The sequence below is a fragment of the Athene noctua genome, chromosome 6, assembly GCF_965140245.1.
Source record: "Athene noctua chromosome 6, bAthNoc1.hap1.1, whole genome shotgun sequence".
In the NCBI taxonomy this organism is placed as follows: Eukaryota; Metazoa; Chordata; class Aves; order Strigiformes; family Strigidae; genus Athene; species Athene noctua.
The window spans coordinates 10,698,856-10,725,269 of NC_134042.1; the positions used below are offsets into that span (position 1 = coordinate 10,698,856).

The 26,414-nt window shown below is 48.1% G+C and overlaps 1 protein-coding gene across 2 annotated transcripts; it reads left to right on the top strand.

The window, feature by feature from the left end:
• Positions 1-5,184: 5,184 nt before the first annotated feature.
• Positions 5,185-24,693, top strand: SPINT1 (serine peptidase inhibitor, Kunitz type 1). 2 transcript variants are annotated; one of them, XM_074909531.1, is made up of 11 exons: positions 5,185-5,292; positions 5,466-5,938; positions 14,278-14,429; positions 15,897-16,035; positions 17,150-17,320; positions 18,030-18,056; positions 18,777-18,902; positions 19,826-19,876; positions 20,670-20,840; positions 21,570-21,626; positions 22,729-24,693. In XM_074909531.1, the coding sequence occupies exons 2-11, from the start codon at positions 5,509-5,511 to the stop codon at positions 22,923-22,925; spliced, it is 1,521 nt and encodes a 506-aa protein (XP_074765632.1). In that variant the 5' UTR covers positions 5,185-5,292; positions 5,466-5,508; the 3' UTR covers positions 22,926-24,693. The 2 variants fall into 2 exon arrangements, with proteins under 2 accessions (XP_074765632.1, XP_074765633.1); XM_074909532.1 differs by having other exon boundaries at positions 21,573-21,626.
• Positions 24,694-26,414: the final 1,721 nt, after the last annotated feature.

Genomic DNA, 26,414 nt, shown 5'->3' on the forward strand with positions numbered 1-26,414 from the left:
TACTCCTCTCCCCTGATGGTCTTGCCTTTCATAAGGCAATGAAACTTCAGTGAGAAGGAAGAATGCCAAGAGAGAGGGGAATACATTTCCCAACTTAGTATTTTACTAATCAAAACAAAATTGCAGTATTTGACACCGCCTCAGAAAACAGACAGGTCGGTAAGAGGTCAGATGAGCTAGCCTGCCTGCCTGCCCTCCCTCCTGCCTCTGCTACTGGCAGCCAAGTGAAGCATAGAGGCTACTGGCTCATCAGCAGCTGAGAAGGGTAAATGACAAATAGTTGTACTTACTGTTCTGGCACACCAGAGGAGTAGTAAACCCTGGGCTCTCTCCTTATTTAGGCAATTAATTCTGCTTATCTGTGTCCATCCTCAGACATCCCATAGGTAGTGGGTTGAGTAAGCATCTCCACTGAGGAGAAAGCCCCCTCCCCACCTTGAATACTTAGGTGAAGCTGATAACATGAATTAGATATAAATGGATTATTTGGGGATCTTTGAAAACCTGTCCATGTAGTCTTGTTGCCCTCCCTCTTGCATTGCTTTACCGTTTTCCTACAGAAAAAGGCCTGCGGCACTGAAAGCATTATCAGTGTTTTCATGTGGCACAGAGGTTTCAGCAAGTCCTTGAATGGTAGAGTTGGAGACCAGACAAACACTGACTGAATAGATGAAGGGGATCTTCCTTCTTTTCCAGCCTGATTTCAACATTTCAGGCTTGCACAAGCTGTCTGTATAGTTCTTACACCAAGAAGCTTATTGTGACCCGATCTCCTTGGACGGGTGCAATTACACTTGCAGGGACTGTACTGCTCACACCTGCAGGGAAATCGCCATCTACAAACCCAGGGGAGAGCAGCCCTTCACTGGAGGCACTGGCAGCTGGCCTGAAGGTGTTGCAAGTCAGAAGGTTTCCGGGGATGCAGTCACTGTAGGAAGTGATGGAGAAGGAGAGGCCGTGGGGAACCCCGCGGCTGATCCTGTTGCACTCACAGGTGCTGTGAAGAACAGCTCAGGTTGCCTACGAGGACTTCAGTGGAAAATGTTTATTCTAGTTCCTGCAAGATTCTTTGCTTCATACTTTCTTACCTATCTCACTGTAAAAGCCTAGCGTAAACAAGAATGCAGATATTTTCTCGGTGTAAATAGTCTTGACACTATCTTCCCTTCTTCCTTTCCCAGTGCTCCTGCCCTTAAGGGTTTACCTTGACCAGCAACATTAAAACAAAAGCCAGTGCCATGCAGGACCATAGACAAGAACCTCCCCAAAGAAACAGTATACCCTCATTGTAACTCCCTTCCCCAAATCTACCCTCTGTGCAATGGGAATGGCTCTCGGGAGGACTCAGCAGCCTTTCCCTTGCTTCGCTCCACAGGACCAGTGATTAGTCACGGCCCAACAGAAGTTCCTCCCTGTCTCCTTCCTTTGCCACATCTTTGTGCTGTCACTTGCATCTGGGTCTCACCCCTAAACCACACCAGGAGGTTTAACCTGAGGCAAATAAAACAAAACAAGCAAGCAAGCAAACCTGTCTCCCAAGCGTTAATTATATATGGAGCAGTTCCCAGGCAAAGCGCAGCAGAGTGGGTTCGTCTGCAGCAGCCGGTGGGACAAGCTGCTGTCAGGAAATCATTGCAGACAGTGATGCCATGGAGCTGGGCTGCACAGCAGGACAAAGGGGATCTGCAACAAGTCTGCTTTATTTTTTTGCCTGTTGGGATCACTTCCTTCTAGAAGGTGGGCAACCACCTACCAGTGGGTGCTGGGGTCTCCATAGCAATCGCAAGAAGGCAGGTGATGCAGGCTCCTGCACTGAGTTTGTTACAAGCCATGCGTGTCTAAGAGATCTTATAATCTTAGTCAAATATTAAACTATGGTGCGTTTTACCCCTCCTGAGTCACGTCCTGAATAGTTATTGCCAGACCAAGCACAGACACTTCTCAAAGACAGACAAATGTTAACAATGACTCACTGTTTCAAGACCCCTTAAAAACACTCCCCAAGTCATAAAATCACACACCCTACTTTCCCTTCACGCTAATATGAATAACACATGGCTCAGCTGAAGTCGTGGGAAATTATTCGTTTGGCAGAAGATGCAGGCTGCAATAGGATTTCTAGGTTAGGAGGGCAAAGAGTAAGTTACTGAGTTAGAAGGAAAGCTGCTGCTGCAAGAGAGAGGTTCCTAGTAGAAGTCCCTGATCTTGAGACTAATTTCAATCAAGATTTTAATTACTGCACCTCTTCAGAAGAAACTGGGAATATTTAGAATCTGTGCTACTGGCACAGAGGTGGGATGCATCCCTCCTACAGCAGAGGATGAAAAATGTGATCTTTAAAGGTCAAATAAACAGGCCAGACCCATCTGCTAAGCTGAAAAAAATGGATCAAATTTAAGAATATACAGAATATAAAAAGTAAGATCACATAATTGGGAAATTGTCACAAAAAATTTAGCTGGGGACAGATCAGCTGAAAATGGCAGAAGAGAACAAGTCCAAGATCCATTAAAACGTGTACTGTTCAAAAGGTGGCTCTGCAGTGAGCCTACGAATGATACTAACATGAGCCCAAGATGTATTCAGCAACGTATTTCCAGCAGAGAGAGAGAAGATTAAATACTTGGTAATGGGTGATCCAGTCTTTAGACTGTGGTATAGAATTCTGTAACACATATTTAATAATAGAAAACCTGAAACCAGAAAATGTGCAGAAAAAGGGCCATTAGGATAACAGAGGGGAAATGGAGACTCTACCATAAAAGAAGTGATTGAAAGATCATGCCTTGCCCTGGAATTGTTCAAGGCCAGGTTGGATGGGGCTTTGAGCAACCTAATCTGGTGGAAGGTGTCCCTGCCCATGACAGGGGGGTGGAACTAGATGATCTTTAAGGCCCCTTCCAACACAAACCACTCTGTGATTCTGTGATTCTATGCTTGCAGTAGTAAACTGAAGACTGAGTTAGGATATGATTTCACTAAAATAAATTCAGCTGAAGAAGACAAAAGGAGAGAAGATTTTGAAATGAAAGGACAATACTGCACAAGAAAACTGAATATAAAGTAATTATAAATACACATAGGATGAGCAGCAGAAAACCTTGTATCAGGACATCAGGACAGCCTTCTGCTGAGAGTAGAAGCTATCAAAACTCCCTACTTTAAAGCCTGATCAGCTTATGAAGGGGGTCATGGGGCTCATCCCTTCATAAACATTTTTAAAAGAAAGAAAAGGCTAGAGATTCCAATCAAAGAGTCCTCTCAGCCCTGCATTTGTAGGAGTTATGTTACCTGGCACAAGCAGAAGAGATGTCATGTCCTTCAGGTTTGCAAGAAACCCCCGACAGGGATTCTGTAACACAACACTACCGCTGAAGTAGATTGGGTTGTTGCCAGTTAGACAAAAATGCCAAAATAGAGTGTTTAGTGGCAGTTTTGCCAATGTGGATATCCAAGCACAGTTGCTGGTTTGCAAAGGGGATGGGGCCAGCTGCTCCCTGAGCAGCATGCTCCTGTGTCAGGGAACTGCACTGAGTCTCACCTGACTCCAGACCGAAGGCTTTAAATATCTATCCAGGAAAAACTCTCCTCCAGGTTAAATATACGAGGGACCCTCCCCACAGAGTGCCTCAAGCAGCGCAGAATAAAAGAAGGAAACAACCTTGTTGTCATTTTTATTTCTCCTGTGTGTATTTAGATGATGTGCAGGACAGCGAGGTCAGCTCTCCCTTCACCACTTGCACCGTCTACAGGCAGGTCTTAAAGTCCTGGTATAGAGATGAGGTCTGAGTGTGGAGTGCAAGACACCCATGCTTCTTCTGACAGAGATTCATATAGCCAATAAGGAAAACAAACATCTCTCTGCCCTGCAGACATGCATGTTTCCTACTGCCCTACCTATTTTCATGGTTTAGGCTTTGCCTATATTTTTTTTTATACCCTACCATAGCCAGATCAAAGCAATTCCCTTTTCCAAACAGAATTCAGTACTATACTCAAATGTCAGCATCAGGCCACAGAAAGTCTTGGGAGGTGTGGAATAATAATATTCCCACATTACGTTCCCATAGTGTTTGTGACAGCCAGGAGGGGGAAACATGTCTCTAAGGATTCTCAATAAATCCCGTGAAGCTGGATCAGAGGTACAGAAAGAAGCAGCAAGAATTGAAACACTGGACACCAGAATGATCTCCAAAGCTGCAAAACAAGCTGCTGTTCTATACATAGCTGCTGCTCACCACCTCTTTTCAAAGGTATGCCACTTAATACCATCTCACAATTGCTGCTGTTTTAAGTGATGCAATATTTCATTACAAATAATGTCCAAGCAAATTACAAGCACTCCCTGCTTTCCTAAGGACTACGACAGTTTAAGAACAGTTTACCCAGGGGCTTTAGGACTGTTTACAAAGGGGGTGGATGACACTGGTGTATCTGTTGAACAGAGGAATTTGATCATGGATCTGCAAGTAGAAGCAGAAGGGAGAAAATACAAGGAAGATATGTCAGGCAGCCTTTGTGTTTCTGTGGCCCCAAAGAGCACCGTACTGCAAGACCAAGGACACCATAAATGCACCGCATCTGATCTATATGAGATTGTGGGGAGTAGTGAGATGTTGCTCATCAGTGGGAAGTGATTACTAAAAGTTTTCACTGCTGTGGTGGCTACCAAGTGCTTTCACTCAAAAAGAATATCGTGTCCTAAGAGCAGGGAATTCATGATTTCGAGGTGACTGTGCTGAGCACAAAACCTCCTGCAGCAGCGATGGCAGCGGGCACTGCAGATGTGACTGCAAGGTTGACTCGTTTGGGCTAGTGAGACCTGGGCTAATAGTGCGCCGTGTAGCTGGCCACACTGGAGCACGAAGGCTACAGCCGGAGGACACAACCCGTGTGCTCCCCAGCTTTTGGTTCCTTCGAAGCACCCTAAGCACGGGGATGCAGCCAGTGCCTGTCCGGTGGGTGCTCATCTGGAGAGGGTGCCCGCGCACCTGCGTGCGCCAGAGTATGGCTCCGGGCTCCCACGGCGAGGCAGCCTTGACTCCCTTCGCCACAGGAGTGGAAGATGGTATCAGCCTGCCTCTCCTCCCCTTCCTCTTACGCAAGTCAGCAAGCAGGGGAGTGACTTCATTTTTTTTTTCCCCCTCTCTGAGGGAGTTAGTTTTCACTTCCTGCACTCTCCGTGCCTTTGTCTCCGCTGGACGCGGCCGAAGGCACACCTGAGGGGTGAAGGAGCGGGGGGACGAGGGGGACTCCCCGCTCCCCGCATCGCTTTCACCGGAGACCGCCCAGGTAGGGGGCTGAGAGCACGTGCCTGGGAATGAGTTGCAGGGGGGAGACACACGCTGGTCACCCCGGGGCGAGCGGGGTCCCAGAGCACGGCCTTGGTGGATCCCTGCTCACCCTGGGGTGGCGTGCGCTGGACACCGGCCTCTTAGCCTCATCTAACTTCTCCTTTCCTTTAGGAGAGGATTAAGGTCTCAAGGCGGTGAGGATTGGGGTGCCAACATGGCCAGAGGGAGTCCGGGTCCGCGGTTTGTTCTCTGGGTCTGCATGGTGCTGGCAGTGGACTTTGGTGAAGGGCAGGAGGAAAAACCCTTCGGTGAAACGTGCTTGGAGGACTTTACGGCAGGAATGCCGGATTTGGTGCTGGATACAGACGCCTCCGTCCAGAATGGAGCCACCTTCTTGTCGTCCCCCATGGTCCACCGGAGCAGAGACTGTATGAGAGCCTGCTGTAAGGAGCCCACTTGTAACCTGGCTCTCGTGGAGCAGGTCCCGGGCACGGAGGAGGACCACATCCAGGGCTGCTTTCTCCTCAACTGCCTCTACGAGCAGGCTTTCGTCTGCAGGTTTGCCAGGAAGATCGGCTTTCTCAACTTCTTGAGGAAGGACGTGTACGACTCCTACCTGGCGATGCAGGATCACAGATCTAGTGGTAAGGTGCCCATAATGGATTTGTGCAAACTGCGGCTGGGAGAGCACTAATGGTCACTGGTGCCGGCTCCTCCAGCCGCCTTATGTGCAGCTGTGCTGCCAAATGGTCAGCATTAAGTGATATTAAAGATGGGGGTTCTATATGTCCCTCTGCCGCGAAGGTTTTCCCTTTGATAAACCAGCTTAAGAGAAGTGAGGTTAAGTTAAACTGTGCCTCAGTTTACCTATTAGTAAACAGAGAGAGAATTGTTCTTTAACTTATTTGAAGCGGCTGGTGTGAGTGTTTACCAAACACGGGCTGAGTTTTTGATACTTGACATGTAAAGAAAAAGGTATTGTTTTTTTTCTCCCTCCCCCCAGGCCTTTGAGGTTGGAAAGTGAAATCTTCTAAAAATCTACACATCGCCACGTTTTAAAGGGCTGCATTAATCTCTTAATTGCTCAGGGGCTGGAGGCAGGGTGCAATCCACATACTTCCCTTTCATTTTGCCACAGCCTGAATCTTGTGAGCAGCAGCCTGAATGGTGAGGTGTCTCGGTATCACTCTGCTTGTTGGGGCTGGTCCCTGCTGCTGGGGGAGGGAGAGGGAGCAGCTGGGGAAAGCTGATTAGAAAACTCCCCCTTTGGAGGAGGGTTTCTCTTCCCTGGTCCCTCGTTTCCTGCCCTGAAAGATTGCACCTGGACCCAGAAAACCAGGTAGAAAGCAAATTAATCTGGAGCTGGCTGCCTGCCACGTGCTCTGCCCTTTCCAAAGAAACGCAGCGTGTTTGGAAACACTGGAAACGTGGCAATTCTTCCTTTTGCCTCCTGCTTCTGTGTTTTGCAGGAAGCCTGATGAGGCTGGGTCTCGAGCCTGGCCGGGTCTTTGGCAGCCATAACCAGTTTATTATATGTTGATGGCTGGGCAGGGCTGTCAGGGAATATCTGTATGGGTAATCTTCCTTACCCCCCTCCCCCCCACCCCAACCCACCTGTGGCAGGGAAGGAAAGGAGCTGTGAACATGACAAGGGCGGCATCCAGGTGAGCACATGGGCTTGGGCTCGAATAGGTCTTTGGTCTTCTGCTGGGATGTGCCAGCCTGTGAGCCTTGTAGGTGCTGGAGGTGTGAAATAGCAGCAAACCCCATACTGACTGCTTTTGTCCATCCTAAGTAGCAGTGCAGGGGGTTTAGAGCAGGGCACAGCTTCTCTGGAGCAACCCTTGGGTGTCACTGGTTTGAATAGCAGTGTGGCAGAAGTGGTCCTCCTGATCTCTGTCCCTCCTACTTGCTTCTCACTGCATTTTAGGGCCTTCTGCTAAATCTCTGTCTCACTTTTGCAGTAGTTGTCCTGCATCTTCATTCCAGGCTCAAAGTCCTTTCTACAGGAGCTGCAGTTAGTGGGGAATTGAAGTCCACATCACCAGGACTGGAGGTGGCATGCTGGCAGCTGTCTGACCTCCTACATGATCTGTTGCAGGAGGGAGAGGGAATGCATCATCTCCAGTACATCCTGATTTCACAAGATTAGATTAAAATACAGGGTATTGTTGAGCAATGCAGTCTCTTCATCTCCATGGACCAACACCCCTTACAAGGACACTACAGCCCCCTCCTCCCCGGGCTGGTCCCAGGGCCTGGCATCGAATGTGTGCAGGTCTCTAGAAAGTGTCCCTGGGTCACCGAGCTCTGTGCCACCAGCAGTGCTGTGTTTGCCAATCCGTGGCACCAAGCTGGAGCATCCCAGCCACTGATCTGCAGGTGCTGCCTTGCAGACCCTCCCTAATGCTGCTTTCACAGGTGCTGGGATGGCTGCGGTAGAGCAGGAAGACCCAGGAGGGGTTATCAGTAAGAAGTGAAAAACATGCCAGAAATGCTGTTGGGGATACTCTGCCCGCTGAGGCGGGCATGCCGCTCCTCGCTCACGTGGGGCTTACGCCATGATACCGCTGCAGGTGTAGGAAGGGCTCTGTCCCTTCTACACCTCGTGTTTGCACTCTCGGAGGGTGCAGGGCCCCTCCTCCCCACAGCAGTTGATGAGACACTGAAGAATGCAGATTGCGATTTGGGTTCAGATCCAAACAAAAAAAATCCAAACCAAAACCCCAAGCTCCTCCAGCTATGATGCTGGAGCTGGGCCCACGCAGGAGAAGGGGGCCTGACTGGGTGGGAGGCGGGTGCTTGGCTGCCACCGAGGGTGACTGGGGAAGGGCACGGAGGTGCAGGTGCAGGAGGCCAAATGAAGGAGCCCCTGGGCACTGAGCGTGTCCACCCGGCAGCATAAGGAAGCTCTGCAGCATTTTGTCTTCCAAATCTTTTGAGGATGCCTGAAGAGGCCAGGTGAAATAAGTGTTAAGGAAGACGGTTTTGGCATGTCACGTTTTCCTCCCAGACATTTATAGGCAAAAAATCTTGGGCCAGGTTTTGGACCGGAGACAAAACTGTCTAGTATCGCTGCTGTTGTGTTGCATTGCTGTTAAAATGTGAAGCTCTGTGGTTGCTCTGGAGCCTGAGTTACTGTCAGCCCCCTGAGACTGGCTCTAAAGGTCTGCAGGAAGCTTATATGCTGCTTTGTCACCCATCGCTTCCCTTTATGTGCCACTGTCAGGTGTCCTAGAAGCCTTCAGGGCATGCCCATGTGGCAATCTTCAGATGTCCTCTGCGATAATGAGGATTAAAATTATGTTTTTTCTAGTGAATAGTGGAATATATATTTAGTGATGCCAGTGGGTGACATTAAACAAAAAAGCCACACGTTGCAAGACCCACACTACTACTACAGGGAGCAGACCTATTGAATTAAGAGGTTTATATATGTTCAAGAGGAGACTAAGTAACACTTGAAAGAGAGAGCGCAGCTGGGGGCTGCTGAATGGGCATATTTAATCTTGGGATGTTTTGGAAGCCTGATGGAAGTAGCTGAAAGCTGGGAGAGTACTACAGGAGAAGCAACTGTGTGTGCTTGCCCTGTCTTTGCTCTTGCTTGAGCATCCCCAGCGAGACTGTTGGCCACTAAACACAGGGACAGAGGCACCCTTGCTCTGACGCACTGAGGCCACTCTTACAGTGTTAGGACTTCAGAAAAACCTATGGGTACAGGCAACAGTGAATACAGCTGAAATCTAGCTTCTGCACATCACCTGAGTATATTTTCAGTATCTTGGAGAACAAGAGTTTCTGAGTTATGTATGAGCTGGTGACAGCAGCTTAGCTCTGTCCCTCACCTGTTCCAGGTAACGTACAGCTCGAAGTCTCTGATGTTATTGTTAAAAGGCACTATCCTCTTAAATGATTCTCCAGCCTGAACTTTGGTGCGAGTTTTCTGCCTGGCTCATTCGGGAGGGGCAGGCTCACCATGTGCTTTATTGGTAATAATGGAGCCTAGTGTTTAAGTAACTACCCGGAGCTTATTCTGGTCTAGGCAAACCAGTTCTGGGTGTGAAACTGGAAAATAACCTCCCTGAACCTTTGTCCGTTTCTTGAACTGAACCTTTTGTGGGGGTTGTGAAATGCTCAGTGACACTCTCCTCCTCCTGTTGGATTCAGGGCTTGTGAGTGGGAGACGGGAAGCGCGGGGGAACCGCAGGGTTCAGGATGTGTCTGCTCCTGTCTCAACGTGGAGAGAGATTTGCGGGTTAAAACTTCGGTAATGCATTCAAAAAAGCAGAGCTCCCCAAGTTTGAAGCTCATCCTTCTTAAAATATTTGGTCCCGCACTGGTTTCTGTTCTGAGGGTGCGGTGCAACTAAAATGAGTGGTGCTGGGATGGTGGCCGGAGCTGAGACAGGTCCGGTTACTGGTGTCCCCTTGGCCGCCTCTGCTTGGCCCTGAGCCAGCTGCTCGCTCGTCCTCCAGCATCCAGCTCAGGCCAGGCGAGGGGGAATTGCACGTTCAGTACCCACACCACAGATTGAGAGGCCGATGTGTACTGGAAGAGCCCTTGGAGACCAACCAGTCCAACTCCCTGCTCAGAGCAGGTGATGAGCAGCTTCCACTCCACTTGCTGCGAAATTACCACTTGTCACGCAGAATTTAATGAAGTGCCCCATGTCGTGGCTACCTTGCGTCTTGTCTCTGGAGCTGTTTAAGGAGATTGGAGGAACAAACTGATCTTTACTAAAATGGCACGAAGACCCACGGGAAACTCTTTTCCTTTGCCTGCTAAAGCAAATTGGACTGGTTTCCCATACCCTGAGGAAGGATGGAAGGAGCCTGGCAGCAGGAGCAGATTGCATTATTCTGAAAATACAACCTGTTCAGTCATGCTCTGTTGTTTTAGAGAGGTTAAGTAGACCTGCTGTGTGCACCTCTTACAAACCACTACAGAAACCTCTAGAAATGAATGCTGAGAGCTGCTTGGCTCGCATGACTTGTCAGAAAACTATATGGCTTTGTCATGACTGTTTTTGCTGCGCAGCCAGGATGAATCCCTACAGGAAGAGCCTGTATTTCTCTTTCTCCAGGCGCTATGTTGCATGGCTTTGTTCCCTTCTCCCTCTCCTCCCCCTCAGGCAAATTAACGTTGTGGCCGAGGCATCATCCTTCATTACCTTTGCCTGTCACAATGGAGTTTTCTAGTGTCGATGGCTGAGATTCGAATGAACCCTCCCTGAAAGCTGTTCACTTTTGAATGACTTCCCTGGAAAAAGCTTTAGCATTTGTCTCTGCCCCGCTGCTTGTGCAGCAGGCAGGCTCAGCTGGCTTCTGACACTTGAAATCACTGAGGTTACGTGTCTTGTGGATGCTGGAATTTGGGTGGCCTCATTTCTGCTCCTGTCTCTGCTACTGGCCTGCCCGGTGGCTTTTGTCCCCAGTGAGGTCCTTCCCTTCACAGAGCCTCAGTGTCCCCTGTGCAAGCTACACTGGTCTGGGTTGTAAACTGCTCCTGTGGGAGACACCAGTGGGCTATAAGAGTCCCCTGGTGATGAGAGAGCTTTCCAGCTCTTTCTAGTGGCAACCTCAAATCATTCTGAGGTATTTTCAAGCATTGATTTATAGTCTCAAGTACTCAGGGTATATCTGCATGAGCACTGGAATGGAGGAAATCTGGTTTTCTGTGAATTTGTGTCTGGAGGGCAAGAGCTGATATCTGAGCTCCAAAAGAGAAATCCCCAAACTGGGAGCTTTGCAAGTGCTTTCCGCTGTGGGATTTCACTTAGTGCCTGCATGTTCAGCTAGCAAGGTCCCCTGTGAGGTCTCTCCTAACCTAGATGCTTACTTTTGCAGCCGTCGTAGGAATTTAATATCTTTCAGATTCCTGATCCCCCACCAACTTTGATGCACGTTTACTCATTGTTAGAGGTGAAGCCAGACAAACCACCGACTGCATAAGCCTGAAAACTAGATGAAATTTTTTAAAAAGCAAGAAGCAGGGACTGAGGCATGAATACACTGCAAGCCATATATATTTGGTTTTAAGCATTTCGGATTTACTCTGTCAAGCTTTTCTCAAGGATCATAAAGAAAAGATATTTCACCTTCCAATGTATTTTATAAAGGGAAACGGTAGCTGTCACTTAATGATGTGACTCCAGGAGCACGTGTTCCACAGTAAAGAGCACAACATAGAACAGCATCATAAAGCTTTAATCTCCCTGCTAATTACACAGTTTTACAGCAGAAACTTTCCATAGTCAAAAGAGCATTATAGCAAAGGTAACTTTCATTTTTCAAGCAGACTTTCAGAGCAAAACAAACTGAATGGAGAATCTCCCTTCTGTGAGCAGTTTGTTGATACTCATTCTGGCTCAGTCAGTGCTAGGTTATGAAGCACAGGGGGGGAACAGCCATGATGCCACTGAAGGCACCATATACTCAGTGTAGTAGAAATACTCCGAAGTCACTGAGCTTTCAGACATCCTAAGGATAAAAGACTTGAAAAATAAGTCCTTAATTTCTAGTGGGAGTTCCTTCTTGGCAGTCACTGCAGATAAGCAAATACTCTTGACTGTTTTGTCCAGAGGTGAGGAGGGTCGGGGAATCTGGCTAATCGGAGATGACATCTGGAGAAGTTGCTGACCCACTGATCAGAAATGAGCTTTTAAAACTTCACCGTGTAATCCACAACCCAAAGTAACTAAATTGACCTGTGGAGAAATGTTTGGCCTGCAGTTTTGTTTTTTTTTTAAAAGTGTACATGTTTTTTTAAGTGTACATTTTTAAGAAATGTCAAGGAAAAATATTATTGAGAGTTGTGAGTTAATGATCAGCCTCTCTGTTGCTGAAGAACTGGTCTTTCCCTTGTGCAATTGCACCTGTCTACTGGGCTCACCCTGTCAAGAGGGTGGGAGGGAGCAGGCTGCATTTCTCCCTAGCAGGGTCATGGCATTTGCCTGACAGGAATGGCAGGAACGTGCCCCCTTTCCAGAGGTTGTAGTGCCATGTACAAGGTGCTTGTGGGGCTGTTTTTCCCTGTTCAGTTTGGAAAGTGTTGCCAGCTCCAGTCATGGCTTTCGCTTATAAATGTTCTCATGACAAGACTACTTGAAAGTAAAGCAAAACTCCATTTACTTGTTCTACTGGCCCTGCTCAAAACCAAGAGGTGCCAGGCTCTCTCGGCTCTGCTTGGTGTCTTTTCAGCAGTCTTTGTGCCTAACTGAGACAGAACCCACCGCTCTGGCAGGTAGCCCTGAGGAAGGAGTGGCAGGGAGGTGTGCGTCACCCAAAGGTGAGAGGACACCAGGGTGGGCATCTCTGCTTGTGCCATCTTCCTGGCCTTTTTCGGTCCAGCTCGGTCTCCTCTGCCTATTTTGGTGGTTGTTCCCACTCAATATTTACATGAAAAGATGAACTAAAACATAAAACCAGTAACAGACTGCAGAGAGCACACAGACTGGTGCAATAAATGTGACCAGAAGCCATGTGGCTGCACAAGTTAGAAGTGACTTACCTACCTCTTCTCGGAGAGTAAAACTGCAGCCCCGTCAGCCTAGTGATGAGGGAGGTGGGCTGCAGCTGGGGAGCAGGCTGCAGGGGGAACCTCAGAGGGCTGGCACGCACGTACCCTCCCTGATTCTGCAGCTGAACAGGCCAAGTGCAGCGTTCCAACCTGTAAACAAGGGAAGGTTTGTGTGACTTCACCTGTGACTTCCTGATGGCAGCAGCATTTGTAAGATCAGGATAGAATGAATATGGCTTATTTGGTAAAAGATACCAGAGAATATAATAGAAGATTCTGGGTGGGATTGTGGTACCTGATCTGGAATATGTGTTGCAAAGCCCTCTATCCTACTGAATTTAGTGACGTAAGAACTATTACTTTTAGCATTTAGTGATGGAAGTAGCTTGTTTTGAATGTCATAATTTAAAAGTCCCTTTAGTAGGCTCTAGCAAGAGTCAGCAGCTGAGACCTGAATCCAGAAACCCTCAAACAGGAAATTAGGAGCAAGTTTACACCAGTGAAGATAATTAGCTGATGCAGTAGTTTTTTAAGGGGGTTGGGCACTAATCCTCTTATATCGACCGTGACTAAAGAATAGTGTAATGGTAGAGTGATTTATATCTAACTTACAAACGACAATCAGTGCCTTTACAAAGACTCAGGTTGAACTTGAACACTGAGTCTTGGACTTGGTACAGGTGCTACCAGGTGGAGATTTATGGGCTGAGCTATGCAGGAAGCCTGCTGATCAGAGACGTTCAGGCCGAAAGGAGATATGAGTCAGGCTCAATGCTGTCATTGTGCAGGCTATTCTTGCTGGGATGGGCAGGGATCGGTGGTCATCTCTTACGCTTACAGTCTGGAAGAGTGTTTAATGGACTGTGGGGGCTGCTGCTATGCTAATCCATGGAATGACACAAAATAATGATCTCATGAATGGCATCTGTGTGATTTTTTTTTAAGGCACACATGTCAGAGAGTAGAGTGGAAGGTGAGGTGGAGAAGGGATATTTTCGTGCAAATCCCGCATTGCATAGCTCTGGTTAAGTATGCTAACACAGTGCTTAGAGATGATGGTAGGAATGATGAGAGTTAGTTCCACATTCTTCAACACCCACACCAGGTCATCTCCCTAAGTGAAGGGTGGAGATTGCCGTGTGCTGTTCTGTGAGGAACACAATGGCTGTAGCCACAGGGACACCCTCTTACAGTGGTTCCTGTGGGCAGAAATGGCCAGGGAGACAGCTGGCTCAAAGGCACTGCCAGAGTGGGTTGCGGAGTTACTAAATTAGTGAGGGCAGTAGTAACAGTATTGATTGCCTGTTGCTTGCTCAGGCTACAAGAAGCACAACTGTATAAGTGTTTTCCTTTTCAGTGGTCGAAGCCTGTATTAATCTAGCCTGGAAGAAGCCCCCTCTCTAAAAGAGACAAGGCTGGACCCTTCAGCTACTTACCCAAGCCTTGTTCTGCATTTCTTCTGCAGATGACCATCCTCCAATAGCCCGCACTGGCATGGACATGAGGGTACAGCCGGGGGAGCCAGTGATGCTGAGGGGCACAGAGAGCACGGATGACCGAGGGATAGTCAGCTACGAATGGAAACAGATCCTCGGCGATCCCTCCGTGGAGATGAAGGTAAGGAGCTTCAGGAAGGAAGCAGCTTGCTCAGTGTCACCTCTGGTCTGCACTAGGTTGGGCTCTTACAGCCACTGACTTAGAGATCACCCCCCTTGTCCTGCCCTCCTTGAGCCAGTCCACCCACGAGCTTGTTCCCAAAATCTATGGAGCACTCTTCATGGTTGCCCCCACCCTCTCACACACTACTGGGATGTGGCATTTCTTGGCCTCATCAGGTCTCAGGCTCCCTGCACCAGGATGCCATCTCAAACCTTCCTGAAAAACACCAGATCTGCCTGGGTGGCAGCACCCGAGAGGGCAGCAGCTTCGTTGCAAGAGCTGCCTCTGCTCCCAAGCTCCTGTAGTTCAGTGAGGGGCCTGCCCTTAGTTTTGCTCTGCTCCATGTTGGTGTTTCTCCTTCTCTGGCTCTGAATAATCCAGTCTCAGGTTGTGCTTCTGTTCTGCTCGGGCTTTTCCTAGACTTTGTCTCTTTAGAGTATAGCTGGTTCCTCCTGTTTTATCTGAGCTGGAGCAGAAGTCACATCTGCTGACTGGCTCAAATATCTCTGGGGTGTGAGCGCTGCCTATCTGATAGATGTTAAATGTGAATTGTGGCTTTAGAAGAACAAATGGTTATTGTTAAACTTCTGAAAAATGCTCTGGAAAGCCTTGTTGCTCATATGGAGCTCTTGTGGCATCTTTGGGAAGAATTAGCAAATAAGTGCATCAGCCCCATAGCTGATTTTGAAGACCAGCAATGACTAGCTCTAGGGTGCTGAGACGGCTGTGGAAATCTAGAAGTGCTCCTTCCTTTTTCACTTCCCCCTAGCCTGACCAAAGCAACTTTTGGGGGCAGAGGGAGAAGAATGAGTCCTCTTGTATTCTGTGTTCACTACAGTAAGATGATATATAGCAACACTCTTGAAACCTAACCAAAAAGGTTGACAGCATGGAAATGGAAGCCAAATATTGTTAGCAAATACAGGGAAAAAGTTTGTGTCGGTAATATCACAGCTTTCTATTCTGATGAAATAATTCACTCTCTTTTAGAAACGTCTCAGCAGGCAAAGAAATAGGCACTCGTTTCCATCTCTAAAACTGTGTACTTGTCATATTAAAAATGAAAGAGTATATATTTCTTAAATACAACTAGTTTATTCCCTATGCACTAAATAAATGATTCATAATCGGTTTTATTTTTTAAAAGTTAAATAAAAACTACAGGTATTTCAGTCCTCTCCAAAGATTTTTTATTTTCCCTCATGCCTTTACAATGCCCCTGTGAAATGTCTAATTACGCTTGTGGTACTCTTTCTCTCTGCTATTCCAGACCATGGATTTGGGGGGATTCTATAGCACTGAGACATTTTTCATGTCAGACATCTGCTTGGGGGTTTCCAGCCAATGCAGGAACATGGGCCTTGCACTCACTGCCTCATTAGAGGTACTTTCTTCTGCATAAGCCCTTTTTTTTTGCATTCTCAGAAGCACGAAGAAGATCAGGTAGAAATCTCCAATCTGCAGGCGGGGACTTACGTCTTCCAGCTTACTGTCACAGACACTGCACAACAGCAAGACTTCACCAACATCACCATCATGGTGCTGAATTCTGAACAGACTGAAGGTGAGCTTGAGCCCACAGATGTCTAGCTGGAGTCCCTAAGCCTGGGTACTGGTTTGGCATTACTGGTGCTCTTCTCAGAGGGGTGGATGGGAAAAGAACACAACCAAGAGACCAGACGTGTGTCAACTTTTCCCAGTAAAAGCCTGCAGCTGACCAGTAGTGGAAGGTCTCTGCACTCATAGTGATCTATTCTAGGGTTTTTGCATCCTCTTGCAGAAGAGGTGGCTTGCAATAACCCCGTCCTCTCTGCATGTCGTTGCCCTCTGCTGGGTAATGTCAGAGTGGCTGAAGTCTGGGGTGCAACTGAGAGTGTAAGACAGGAGAACATGAAAGGTCTTGTTGACTCCATGGTTTTACTGTGAAGGCCCTAATTCCCTTAAGCTGCAGGATAGGTGGAGCTGTCTGCATGACATTCAAAGTGTCCTTGGCTTTATTTATCTGTTTTATGTTAATGGTCTCGTTTAATGATCAATATGTTCAGCATTACAAGTGCATTAGGAGCAAGGAGCTCTTGGACAAATGTTTGTCTAGTAGCTAAGCAGGGAATTTGTCCTCCTACCACAAGTACCAGAAAAAATGTAAGAACAGCCATGTCAAGTGATGCTAATGATCTGTCCAAAATTCAGTACACTGCATCCAACAGTGTCCAGAGGTTGATACTTTGGAGAGAGCACAAGAACATGACAAGCCATCAGTAAATCTCTACTATGCTTGGCTAGTCCCCAGGTGATTTGCAGCTGAGAGACTTTTTTAAGCAGAAGATGGTGTCTTTGTGTTTAATAGCCATGGACAAACCCCTTTTTGAATTCATGTAATCATTGCACAGCAGCAACTTCCTGAAGGACGGAGTTTCACAGCTTAACCGTGTGGAAAAGCAGCTCCTTTTGTTTTGTGGATATAGCACCTTCTATTTTGATTTTGTGACCCTGCCTTTCATATAAGAAAATACTTACCATGATTTCCTACTCACCTTCTCCATGCCACTCAAGATTTTCTAAATTGTCCAGACAGGTGTCCACACTGTTGACAAACTTTCTTTTGGAAGATTTTCTCCTTTGTAAATATAAAGGCAAAACAAGCTAACCAGAGCCTGTTATGTTAACTTTCTTGATAGAGCATTGTTTGACTCCTAAGAAGGTGGGTTGGTGTCGGGGATCTTTTCCACGTTGGTTTTACAACCCGACCCTTCAGCAGTGTGAGGAGTTCATTTTTGGCGGCTGCAAGCCCAACAAGAATAACTACTTACGGGAAGAGGAGTGTAAACTCGCCTGCAAGAATGTTAGAGGTGAGTCTTCTTCAAAAATCAGCACCCCCTTTCTCATAGGGTTGGGGTGACTGCATGGCCAGGTACTGCAGCTTCTTGGCTGGCAGCTAGTTAGAGCCCAGAGAGCTGAGGAGACCGGACTAGTTATGGATGGGGTGTCCTAGTCTTATGCTGCCAACATTTCTGACCTAGCTCCTGAAGCACTGCTCCCCTGGTCAGTGTCCCTGGTGTGTCTCTGGCTGCAGAAACCCTCACCAAATCTTCCTGTCACATCTGAAACCTAAATTCAGAGGGTAACATTGTGCTGTGGGGGAGCCAGAAGTGCTTCACTCCTAAAATGAAGATAATCTTCCTCCTTGGCACCCTCTTAGCCAAGTCTGAGAATGGCTTAGTGCTGCCACGTATAAACGGGCTGAGCCTCTGCTAAGCCCTTTGTGGTGTACAGCTTAAGGAGGAGGAAGAAGCCTTGGAAAAGAAACGCCATTTGGGAATTGTCTAGCTAGTGGTGGGAAGTTCTCCTGTGCTCCTGCAGGCCTGCCTCACATGGGTACTACTCATCCAGGGTCTCTGGGTGGTGGGCACCTGTATTTCCCCTCCCTAAGCCCTACTGGGCTTGCTTCCAGAAAATATGCACTTCTTAGGTGAGATATGAAGGCAATATAAAGCTGATCTTGAGCTGGCAAAATGATGTGGTGGTAAATTTATTCTGGTTTTCCCCTTATCTCTTCAGGTTCTGTTGGTGGGCGACAACAGCCAGGTGAGCCTCCGGTACCACTCTGTAATCCTGCTGTGAGCTCAGGCTCAGTGTCTCACATCCATTCCTGTGGCTTTTGATTAGCATTGAGTGTGGAAAGCATGGCACTGGAGACTAATTTCTTTACTAAGCCTTTCGCTTTCATGTCATAGGATAATTTAGGTTGGGGATTACCCCTGGAGATCATCTGGTCCAACACACTACTCAAAGCAGGGCCAGCTTTGAGTCACATTGTGTTGCTCAGAACTGCATCTGATCCAGTTTGGGGTGTCTCTGATGATTTTACACTTTCTCTGGTCCAATTGTGCCAGTGTTTGAAGACCCTTGTTATAGTTTTTTTCCCCTTATATTCAATCCCTTTCCCTTGTAGCAACTTGTGTCTGTTGCTGCTCATCCTATTAGTGCACACCTCCAAAATGAGTCTGTCTCCATCTTTTCCACAACCTTATACTAGGTCTTGTGCTCTGGTCCCTTGCTGAGTCTCTGCTGAATTCACTTAGTGTGCCAATGTCTTTTGTGCACTGGGGAGCTCAGAAGGGGACACAGTCCTCAGCACTTGGGACCACCTCTGGAGCAGAGAGGAATAACTGCTCTTCTCCATTGGATCTGCCTTGTTTCTTGTTTGCCAGCCCTATCAGCAGCTTTTAAGTCCTTCATAAAGCATCTGTGTGGCAGGGAGAAACAATGAATTTTAATGAGCTATCTGAACTGTTTCTGATGCAGTGTGCAATGGGAAATGTCAGTCCCCCTTCTTCAGATGCAAGGATGGCTGCTGCATTGATGCTTATCTGGAGTGTGATGAAACTCTTGACTGTGCTGATGGATCGGACGAGATGTATTGTGAACAATGTGAGTACTTCAAATTCTGGCTTAGTCAACTTAGTATCTGCCCGAGAATAAGTGCAGTGTAAGTTACAGGTGTTGACTCAGTGCTCTTTGGTACCTTCTGTTCTTATTTCCTGACCCTGCATTATCTCTTTCTGCAGTATTATATTTGCAGGTTCTGACATCTCCCATATCTCTGCTGACTTCAGGAACTGATTTTCCTTCTGGGATGTTTCTCGCCTCTTAAATATTCTTTGACTCTCTTCTCTGCATCTGTCTGTAAGACTTCAGAGCCTGTCCTCCCCTCCCCTTCCAATATTTTTCTCACTGAATGACCTTACCTGCTCTCCTAAAGTTGGTAGATGGGAAATAAAACCATGATTTCTCCCCATCTGTCCAGTGTCACAGTCCCCTTAACATCCTCGCGTTATGCGAATATAAATGTACAGTGGCAAGCTGCCCAAGTCCACCATCCCTCCTTCCCTCCCTCTTCTGACAGAATTCCCATAATCTCTTTCCTATATGTGAGTGTTTTGTTGCTTTTTAGGTTGCAAGCATATAACTGATCTATCTTGCCCTCTCTTACAACCTACACCAGTGCTCTTTCACACTTCTTAAAACCTGGAGTGATAGCAGTTTCCCCATACTTTTTGATGGGGGGAAAAAAAAAAAGAAGAAGAAAGCAGCCTTTGTTTTCCTTAGTTTTGTCTCTGTATTTGTGGACCAGAAATTGGGAGTAGTTTCTCATTATTACATTTTATTTTTTCCATGTTCCTCTCACAGCTTTGAGATATTTAAGAATCTCCAATATTATCTCCCTCTCCCTGGCTTGTGATAGCTAAGGAATGTGCAGGAAAGCCCTGTCTCCCCATGTCTGTGTGGATGGAGGCATTTCTTTCGTATTCAACTGGTGACAGAAGTTTTAACAAGAAATGTTTCTCTTGCAGATGCTCGTGAGTTCAATAGGCTGCAGAAAATCAATGTCACACATAAGCAAGGTAAGTACTGTCCGCAGCACCTAGGCTGAAATCTGCCAGCTTTTGTTTTTCTCTTCAGTCTGTTATTTCATGGTAAAGCTGCTTCCCTGTATCATTCCAAAAATGGGTGTAGAATGTGCATAGTCCCTGTACTAAAAATGAGCAAGGGCCTGGTCTTTGACCCTGAGGACAGCTGTTTATAACAGGCTTTCACTCTCCTGCCTAATCTTTTTCCACCCAAACCAGTGTCATGCATATTGCCTGTTGGAACAGTACTTGGCCTGTACAAAGTCCTGCAGCACTTTTTTGGAAATAGTGCAAACCAAAGCAAAATGGGAGATAACAACAATGGCATAATAGGAGTAATCATATGCCTGTGCTCAATCCCTTTGCTTTGTTTGTGCTAGTGTTGACAGCGGCACTATCACTGGACTGAAAGAGTATAGATATCCCCAGTCATCTTAAATGCAGCTGGTTTGTAGAGGAGACCTGAGCCAAACTGTGGTTTCTGTGTGTCCAGGCTCTTCATGTTCCCTTCTGCCACCCGAGGAGGACAGGGCATTTCTGCAGGAGCATGACTGCATGCTCTGATGTTTCTTGTCCTCCTTGCTAGTCGGGTTTATGAGCAGGTGGCAGTTTACCTTGGCAATGCCAATTTGAGCAGCTGGCAACTGGGCAGTGGGGACCCAAGAGCGCTGCTCTGGCCATGGATTCCCTCTGCCCTGGTGTTTGTGCTCTTTTGTTGTGAGCAGAAAGTGCTGCTGTCCTGGAAACCCACTGCTTGGGCTAGAGCACCTCCCCCTTGCTTTGCCAGGTCACTGTGTGGACTTGCCTGACACTGGACAGTGCACCGAGAGCATCCCCCGCTGGTACTATAACCCATTCACTGAGAAATGTGACCCCTTCACCTACGGGGGGTGTGGTGGCAACGACAACAACTTTGAAGAAGAGGAAGAGTGCATGAAATCATGTTCAGGCATCACAAGTAAGCAGACATAGCGAGGGCTGGAGTTTTACAGATCAGACTATGAAAATCATTCCAGATTAAATTCTGTGGTCCCAAAGAGGCAGTGACTCAGGAGCTTTTGGTCAAAGCAAGCAGCTCTGCTTTCAAACTTGGACTGTGCCTCACAGCGTTCTTCAACGTGACTGATGGCTTACAGGGAACAGTGGGTGTCTGCAGCATCTTTCTGCAACGCAGCTTGTCATTTCTCAGAGCTGGAAAACATTTTGTGTGCTGATGTTGAAAAAGGGACAGAGGAAGATGACAAAACTAACCAGAGATATGCTGTAGCCTCTCTAAAGAGAATCTAACTTTCTAGCTTGGCTTCCATTCTCCCCAAGTGGGAGGGGAGAAATTAAGAAATCCTCAATGACACATATTAGGCAGAAGTTTTAAACAAAAAGGAGGGAAAGGTTTACATTGTAGAGCTTTGTAGGGGTTGCTGTGGAGGCCAACAGCTGAAACATGAGGAATGCTGCCAGACTGTATCTGTTAGGAGGGAAACTGTTGCTGCTTTTCTGAAGTGCCACCCTGTGCTATGCTGTGCCTCACAGCCTGCCCTGAGAGCTCAGTACCATGGCTGTAAAGAAGGATCCTGTAGACATTCAGTCACTTAAGAGCACTGAAAATATGCTCTTCAGACACCTGTCTTATCCCTTGTTCCCAACCTTCTTTGTAAAACTTTTTTCTCCTTCTTTGCTCCCAACTAAGAAGCAGATGTCATTGGCCGGAGATGGGAATCATTTGAGTCCCAAAGTGCTATCTTAAGTAAGTAACAGTTTTTCCTACAGATCTTGCTTGTTGCTTTTACCCTGTCTTTCCTTGCAAATAATAGCCTTCTCTCGCACCCCCCTCTTGAAGCTGAGGGAACAATGTGTGATTTGGGGGATGTCAGAGATGCTTCTATGCGCTGAGCATCTGTGGCCCAATTTCTCCTTTGTCTGTGATTCGGTAGCTCATATCAGAGGCTCCTGATTTTCATTCCATCATCTTGTATGAGTGTTCCACTGTTCAACATCAAAAAATGGCAACTAAAATTCTTCTGAGGGCCAGGTTCACATAAGGACCACTAACTTCCGCAAGAAAGAAGGCCCAGGTGGGTATGTGAATAATGTTGGGTGCTAGCCTGTGGGGAAATCTGATGACCTATATACCCTCTCTACAACTGTAAAGAACTCCAAAGCTATTGATTTAACAGGTTCTTAAAAGAATATCACCTTACGGTTGGTGTCCTTTCACCACAGAGCTGTAAGACCTCATTCTTCAGTAGACAACTCCTGAAATGATACACTTCAACCCTAGAGCTTGATTTAATCTTCAAATTCACACCAGCTCTCAAATGCATCATGTTTGACTGTCCCCACTGATGCAGGAGTTTGGTTGTCTGTAGAAGAACAAGTGCTCGCAGCACTGCTACAAGCTTTTTCCCCACAAGCTCAGCCTACCCACCAAAGCTCATCTGACAGCATTATCCCAACCGGGACATGCTTTCTACGACCACCCCTTGGTGGCCTCCCTGTTGAGCTGTGAAGCAAGACCAGTGTTACAGAAGGGCTTGATATTCCTAGAGGTGTCAAACAGCCGAGTCTGCCAAAGCCACTGAAAGGCCTTTAGAGGGCGTGGTGCATCTGGGAAAGGATGGGAACCGTAATTTGGGAGAGACAGGCTGGCTATACCCTGGCCGTACCCTTACGCCATGTGCTGGCCTTCTTTCTTCTTTGCCCAGTTGTGCAGGGAGCACCCTGCTGTCAGGGCAGCTATTGCCCACCTCTTCTCTTTGCCAGCACAGCTTGCACAGCAACTTTGGTGCTTGTTTCTTCCTGACTGCTCATGGTGCAGCCCTTCTAAGATGTTCGCGTGTCCCCCACAGGTGCCTTTGAGGTAGTGATTGCTGTGCTCCTTGGGATCTGCATCATGGTGGTCCTGGTGATCATCGGCTACTTCTTCCTGAAGAAGAGGAAGAAGAACAGCCGCCGCCGGCAGCCGACTACTGCTACCAACTCAACCCTCTCCACCACAGAGGACACTGAGCATCTGTTTTACAGCAGTGCCACTAAACCTGTCTGACCTGCAGCCTCACTCTCTCCAGCCCAGCACAGGGGCACTCCCCAGAACTTCTGGAGTTCTGTTTTTAGACACTGGCCTGTGCCTGAAGGGCTCTTCCTCCTTGAAGACATTTGTAGCATCAGGCCAAGATCTAGCCATCATTTGGCAGTACTAGTGTTTGTGATTGTTTTGGCTAAATGGCTGCTCTGAAAAGTGAGGATCAGGAAGCATTTTGATGCTCTCTGATGTCTATTCCTTCCTAACCTCAAACAACCCAGTGAAACTCTGAATTACGTCTTTCTTCCTGCTCAAACCCAGAGCACAACTCTACTCAACTTACTGAAGGACCCTGAGACTGGATCTGTGTAGCATTTGCATTGGTGAATGGTAAAAGCTCACCAGAGCCAGCAATTTTTTATTAGCAGTGCCACTTTCTTCCACCAAAGCTTGTATTTTCCTCCCATTCTCCCAGTCCTCTGCAAGGTGGCCCTGCCTCCCAAGCAGTCCTGGTCAGGGTGAGCCTCTTAAGGGCTGTGAGATTCACGTAACCATCCAGACCTGTTCCAAGGGCTCTATGATACTTTCCAGTCATTTCTGTTTTTGAGATGGAAGGAAACGGAAATACCTGCTTTAATCACTAGGCTTTGCTTTTTAACAGAAAAGCACACCTAGATTCTTTTTTTTGCCTGGCTGCCATGTTACAGCCTCCTATGTACAGTATGTGTCCACTATTTTCTCTCTGTGAGATGCCCTGCATGCTTTTCCAGTGTTCAGTCTCAACCCAAACACATTGAGAAAATATCTATTTATTCTCACAAGAAAATAAATGTTGCTACTTTTCCTGTTGATTATGAGGGGAGGGTGGAAGGACCCAGCTCCCTTGCAGCTGGATCTTTGCTGCAGCTTTGATTTCACCATGCTTCCCTCCGAGCACGCAGCCTGACCTGAGTCCCTGGCATCTCCCAGAGCACGGGAGTGGGCTGGATACTGCAGCTGATGTCCCTGGGCATCCTTGCTCCAGCTGGCCTGTCCCTCCTGGTGCAAGATGAGCCCAGCCATGGGAGGTCCAGAGCTCATCCCTGGCCCCATGGCAGCCTGTGACATCCCCATTTAGGTGAGCTCCCATGTGTTTCCCTGGTGAGGTGCTTCCCAGATCGGTACCGCTGCATCTCTGTTGTCCAGGCTTATACCTCAGGGAGCTGAGGACTTCTGTTGGGGGCAGAAGCTGCTATTTCTGAAGTGTCTAGTATGCTTTGTTGGTTATAGGGTTGGAACCAATCCCCAAACTTCCAGTGCCTGCTGCTCTTGAAAAACTGCTGTGAAGAGAGAGGAAATCGGTGGGGGTGTGTTTGCATGTGTGTGTATGTGTGCGTGTGTGCAAGAAGCATAAATCTCTGTACAGACTTCAGTTTAAAAGCTTGGACCCTTTCAGGGTCGAGGGCAGAGTGGCTCTGGAAGGCTCTGGTGAGGCCATGCCTGGCTCAGGGCACAGCTCAGGTCCTCTCGAGCACTGCTCCAGGAGACCTGCCTCCTTGGGCCAATGCTTGGGCTGGAAGGGAAGAAACCGCTGCCCACAGCCTGCTGGCAATCTGACTGCACGCTTCTCACGGGCATCAGCCTCCGTGTCCCCAGGGCTGGTCAGATTCCTCCATGGCTTTTCATGACCCGTCTCATATCATTTCTTCCATCTCTTTGTTTTTCCCACAGCCTATCATGGCCTATGCAATAAGTCTAACATCTTGATTTATTTTTTTGTGTGCTCACTCTGATAATACAAGTTGCAATAAAAAGGAATTGTTTGTCTTATCTGACTTGGGAGTGGTGTCTGAGGAGCAGTGACCCGCAGAGGGGGCAGGTATCGTTCCCATGCCTGCTATCTCATACCCTTTCATCTGCCCAGACTGCAGTAACTCAGGGGAGGGCTCCCAGGTGCTGCAGCAGCGGCAATCCCAGGGTTTGGGGAGGGCTGGGAATGGGGGATGCAGCCTGTGTGGACACCTGGAGAGACGACTGAGGTGTGCTAGGAGTGAGATCATTACCCACTAAGTCACCCAGAGAGCAAGGCAGGGTGTAACCTGAAACTGGGTTCCAGCTGGTCAGACTGGTTTGGGGTTTGGGTCTGAAACCAAAAGCAGACACTGTTCTTCAAAGGAGTTGCCCTAGCTGTGTCTCCAGGCTGGTGATCGCTCAGGCACTGCAATGTAAAGTTAGCTAAATGTAAATTTGGCTAATTGGCAACGGGTATGCATGGGAACCAGGCAAACATGCTCCTGCATCACTGACCTGGCAGCGCTGGACCTCCAAGTGCTGCTGCGCATCGGGAAGGCTTTCCCCCCGTGCTCTGCTCTGGACCATGGGGTTTGCTCTGTCGCTACCATCTCTCTTCCCCCAGTTCTCCCGTCCTGCCATTTCCAGCTATTTGCACCTATGTTATCCCACATGTTCCCTGAAGAGCTGCCCCGGGAGCAGCTCTGCTGAGCCATGCTCTGCTTGGCCCATGGGGTCACCAGTTCTGGCACGGTGCGGGTAACCCCAGGCCTGGGAGTGCTGTTTGAAACCAAGGCTGCATCACTTGACACTCTCCAAAGAGAGAAGGCTGTATTACACTCTCTTTCACTTAAAGCACATTTTTGTGTTCCTGGTGTTTGACACGTCCCTGGTGGAGTACCCTCTGCTTCAAGGGGAGCCGCTGCTGCTGCTCCCGGGTGTGGAGGCGATGGGAGCCACGAGCAGTGCCACCGTTTGGGTACAGCACGGCCCCGGGAGGCTCAGACACGCAGCTGGCACCAGAGTCAGGCCAGTGCTGTGCCGCACGCCCACACCTGTAACCGCACACGCCAGGCGGCTGCATTCCCCAGGTTGTACCGTGTGGGGTCACTCGGCCTGCGCCAGCAGATCCCCAGTGGGGTGGCCGAGGAAAGGCCCTGGACCCCCCCAGGGCATCCCACCCTCCTTCGTGCCCCTGTGCTGCCCTGCAGAGGAGGCAGGTGTCGTCCCCCCCCAGAATCCACTTTCCAGGAAATCCCAGCTCTTTAAAATGCATTTGTTTTTCAGAAGGGAACAGGAGCCCAGATTTTGGAACTTTCTGCAAAACGAAAATCCCCCTCTCCCAAAAACCAGAACTGAAGACTGCGTCACTGTCAGCTGATTATGAAACACATTTTTTTTGGTGAAAACTGAGCTGTCTTGTTTCGCTGGCTGTGCCTGACAGTGAGCAAATCCTTGCTATTCCCCCAGCTGTGGCAGTTACGTGAAGTGTCGGTAATTTTTGGGCAGAGTGGCTCCTCCTGAGCTCCCCAGCGCATCCCACCTGAGCCCATTGGCCCAGCACAGCCACTCTGGGGTACAGAAGGCTCTCGGGGGTCTGAGGTTTGCCTCCTGTCCTTGCAGTGGCTGCTGGCAATGTCCTCCCCACCTAGGTCAGTGTTTTTGAGGGGGGTTATTTGTATGGTTTACAGAGCCAGACTCCTGCCAGGCCCCAGGAGCTGCTGCCCACTGTGCTGCTCCACC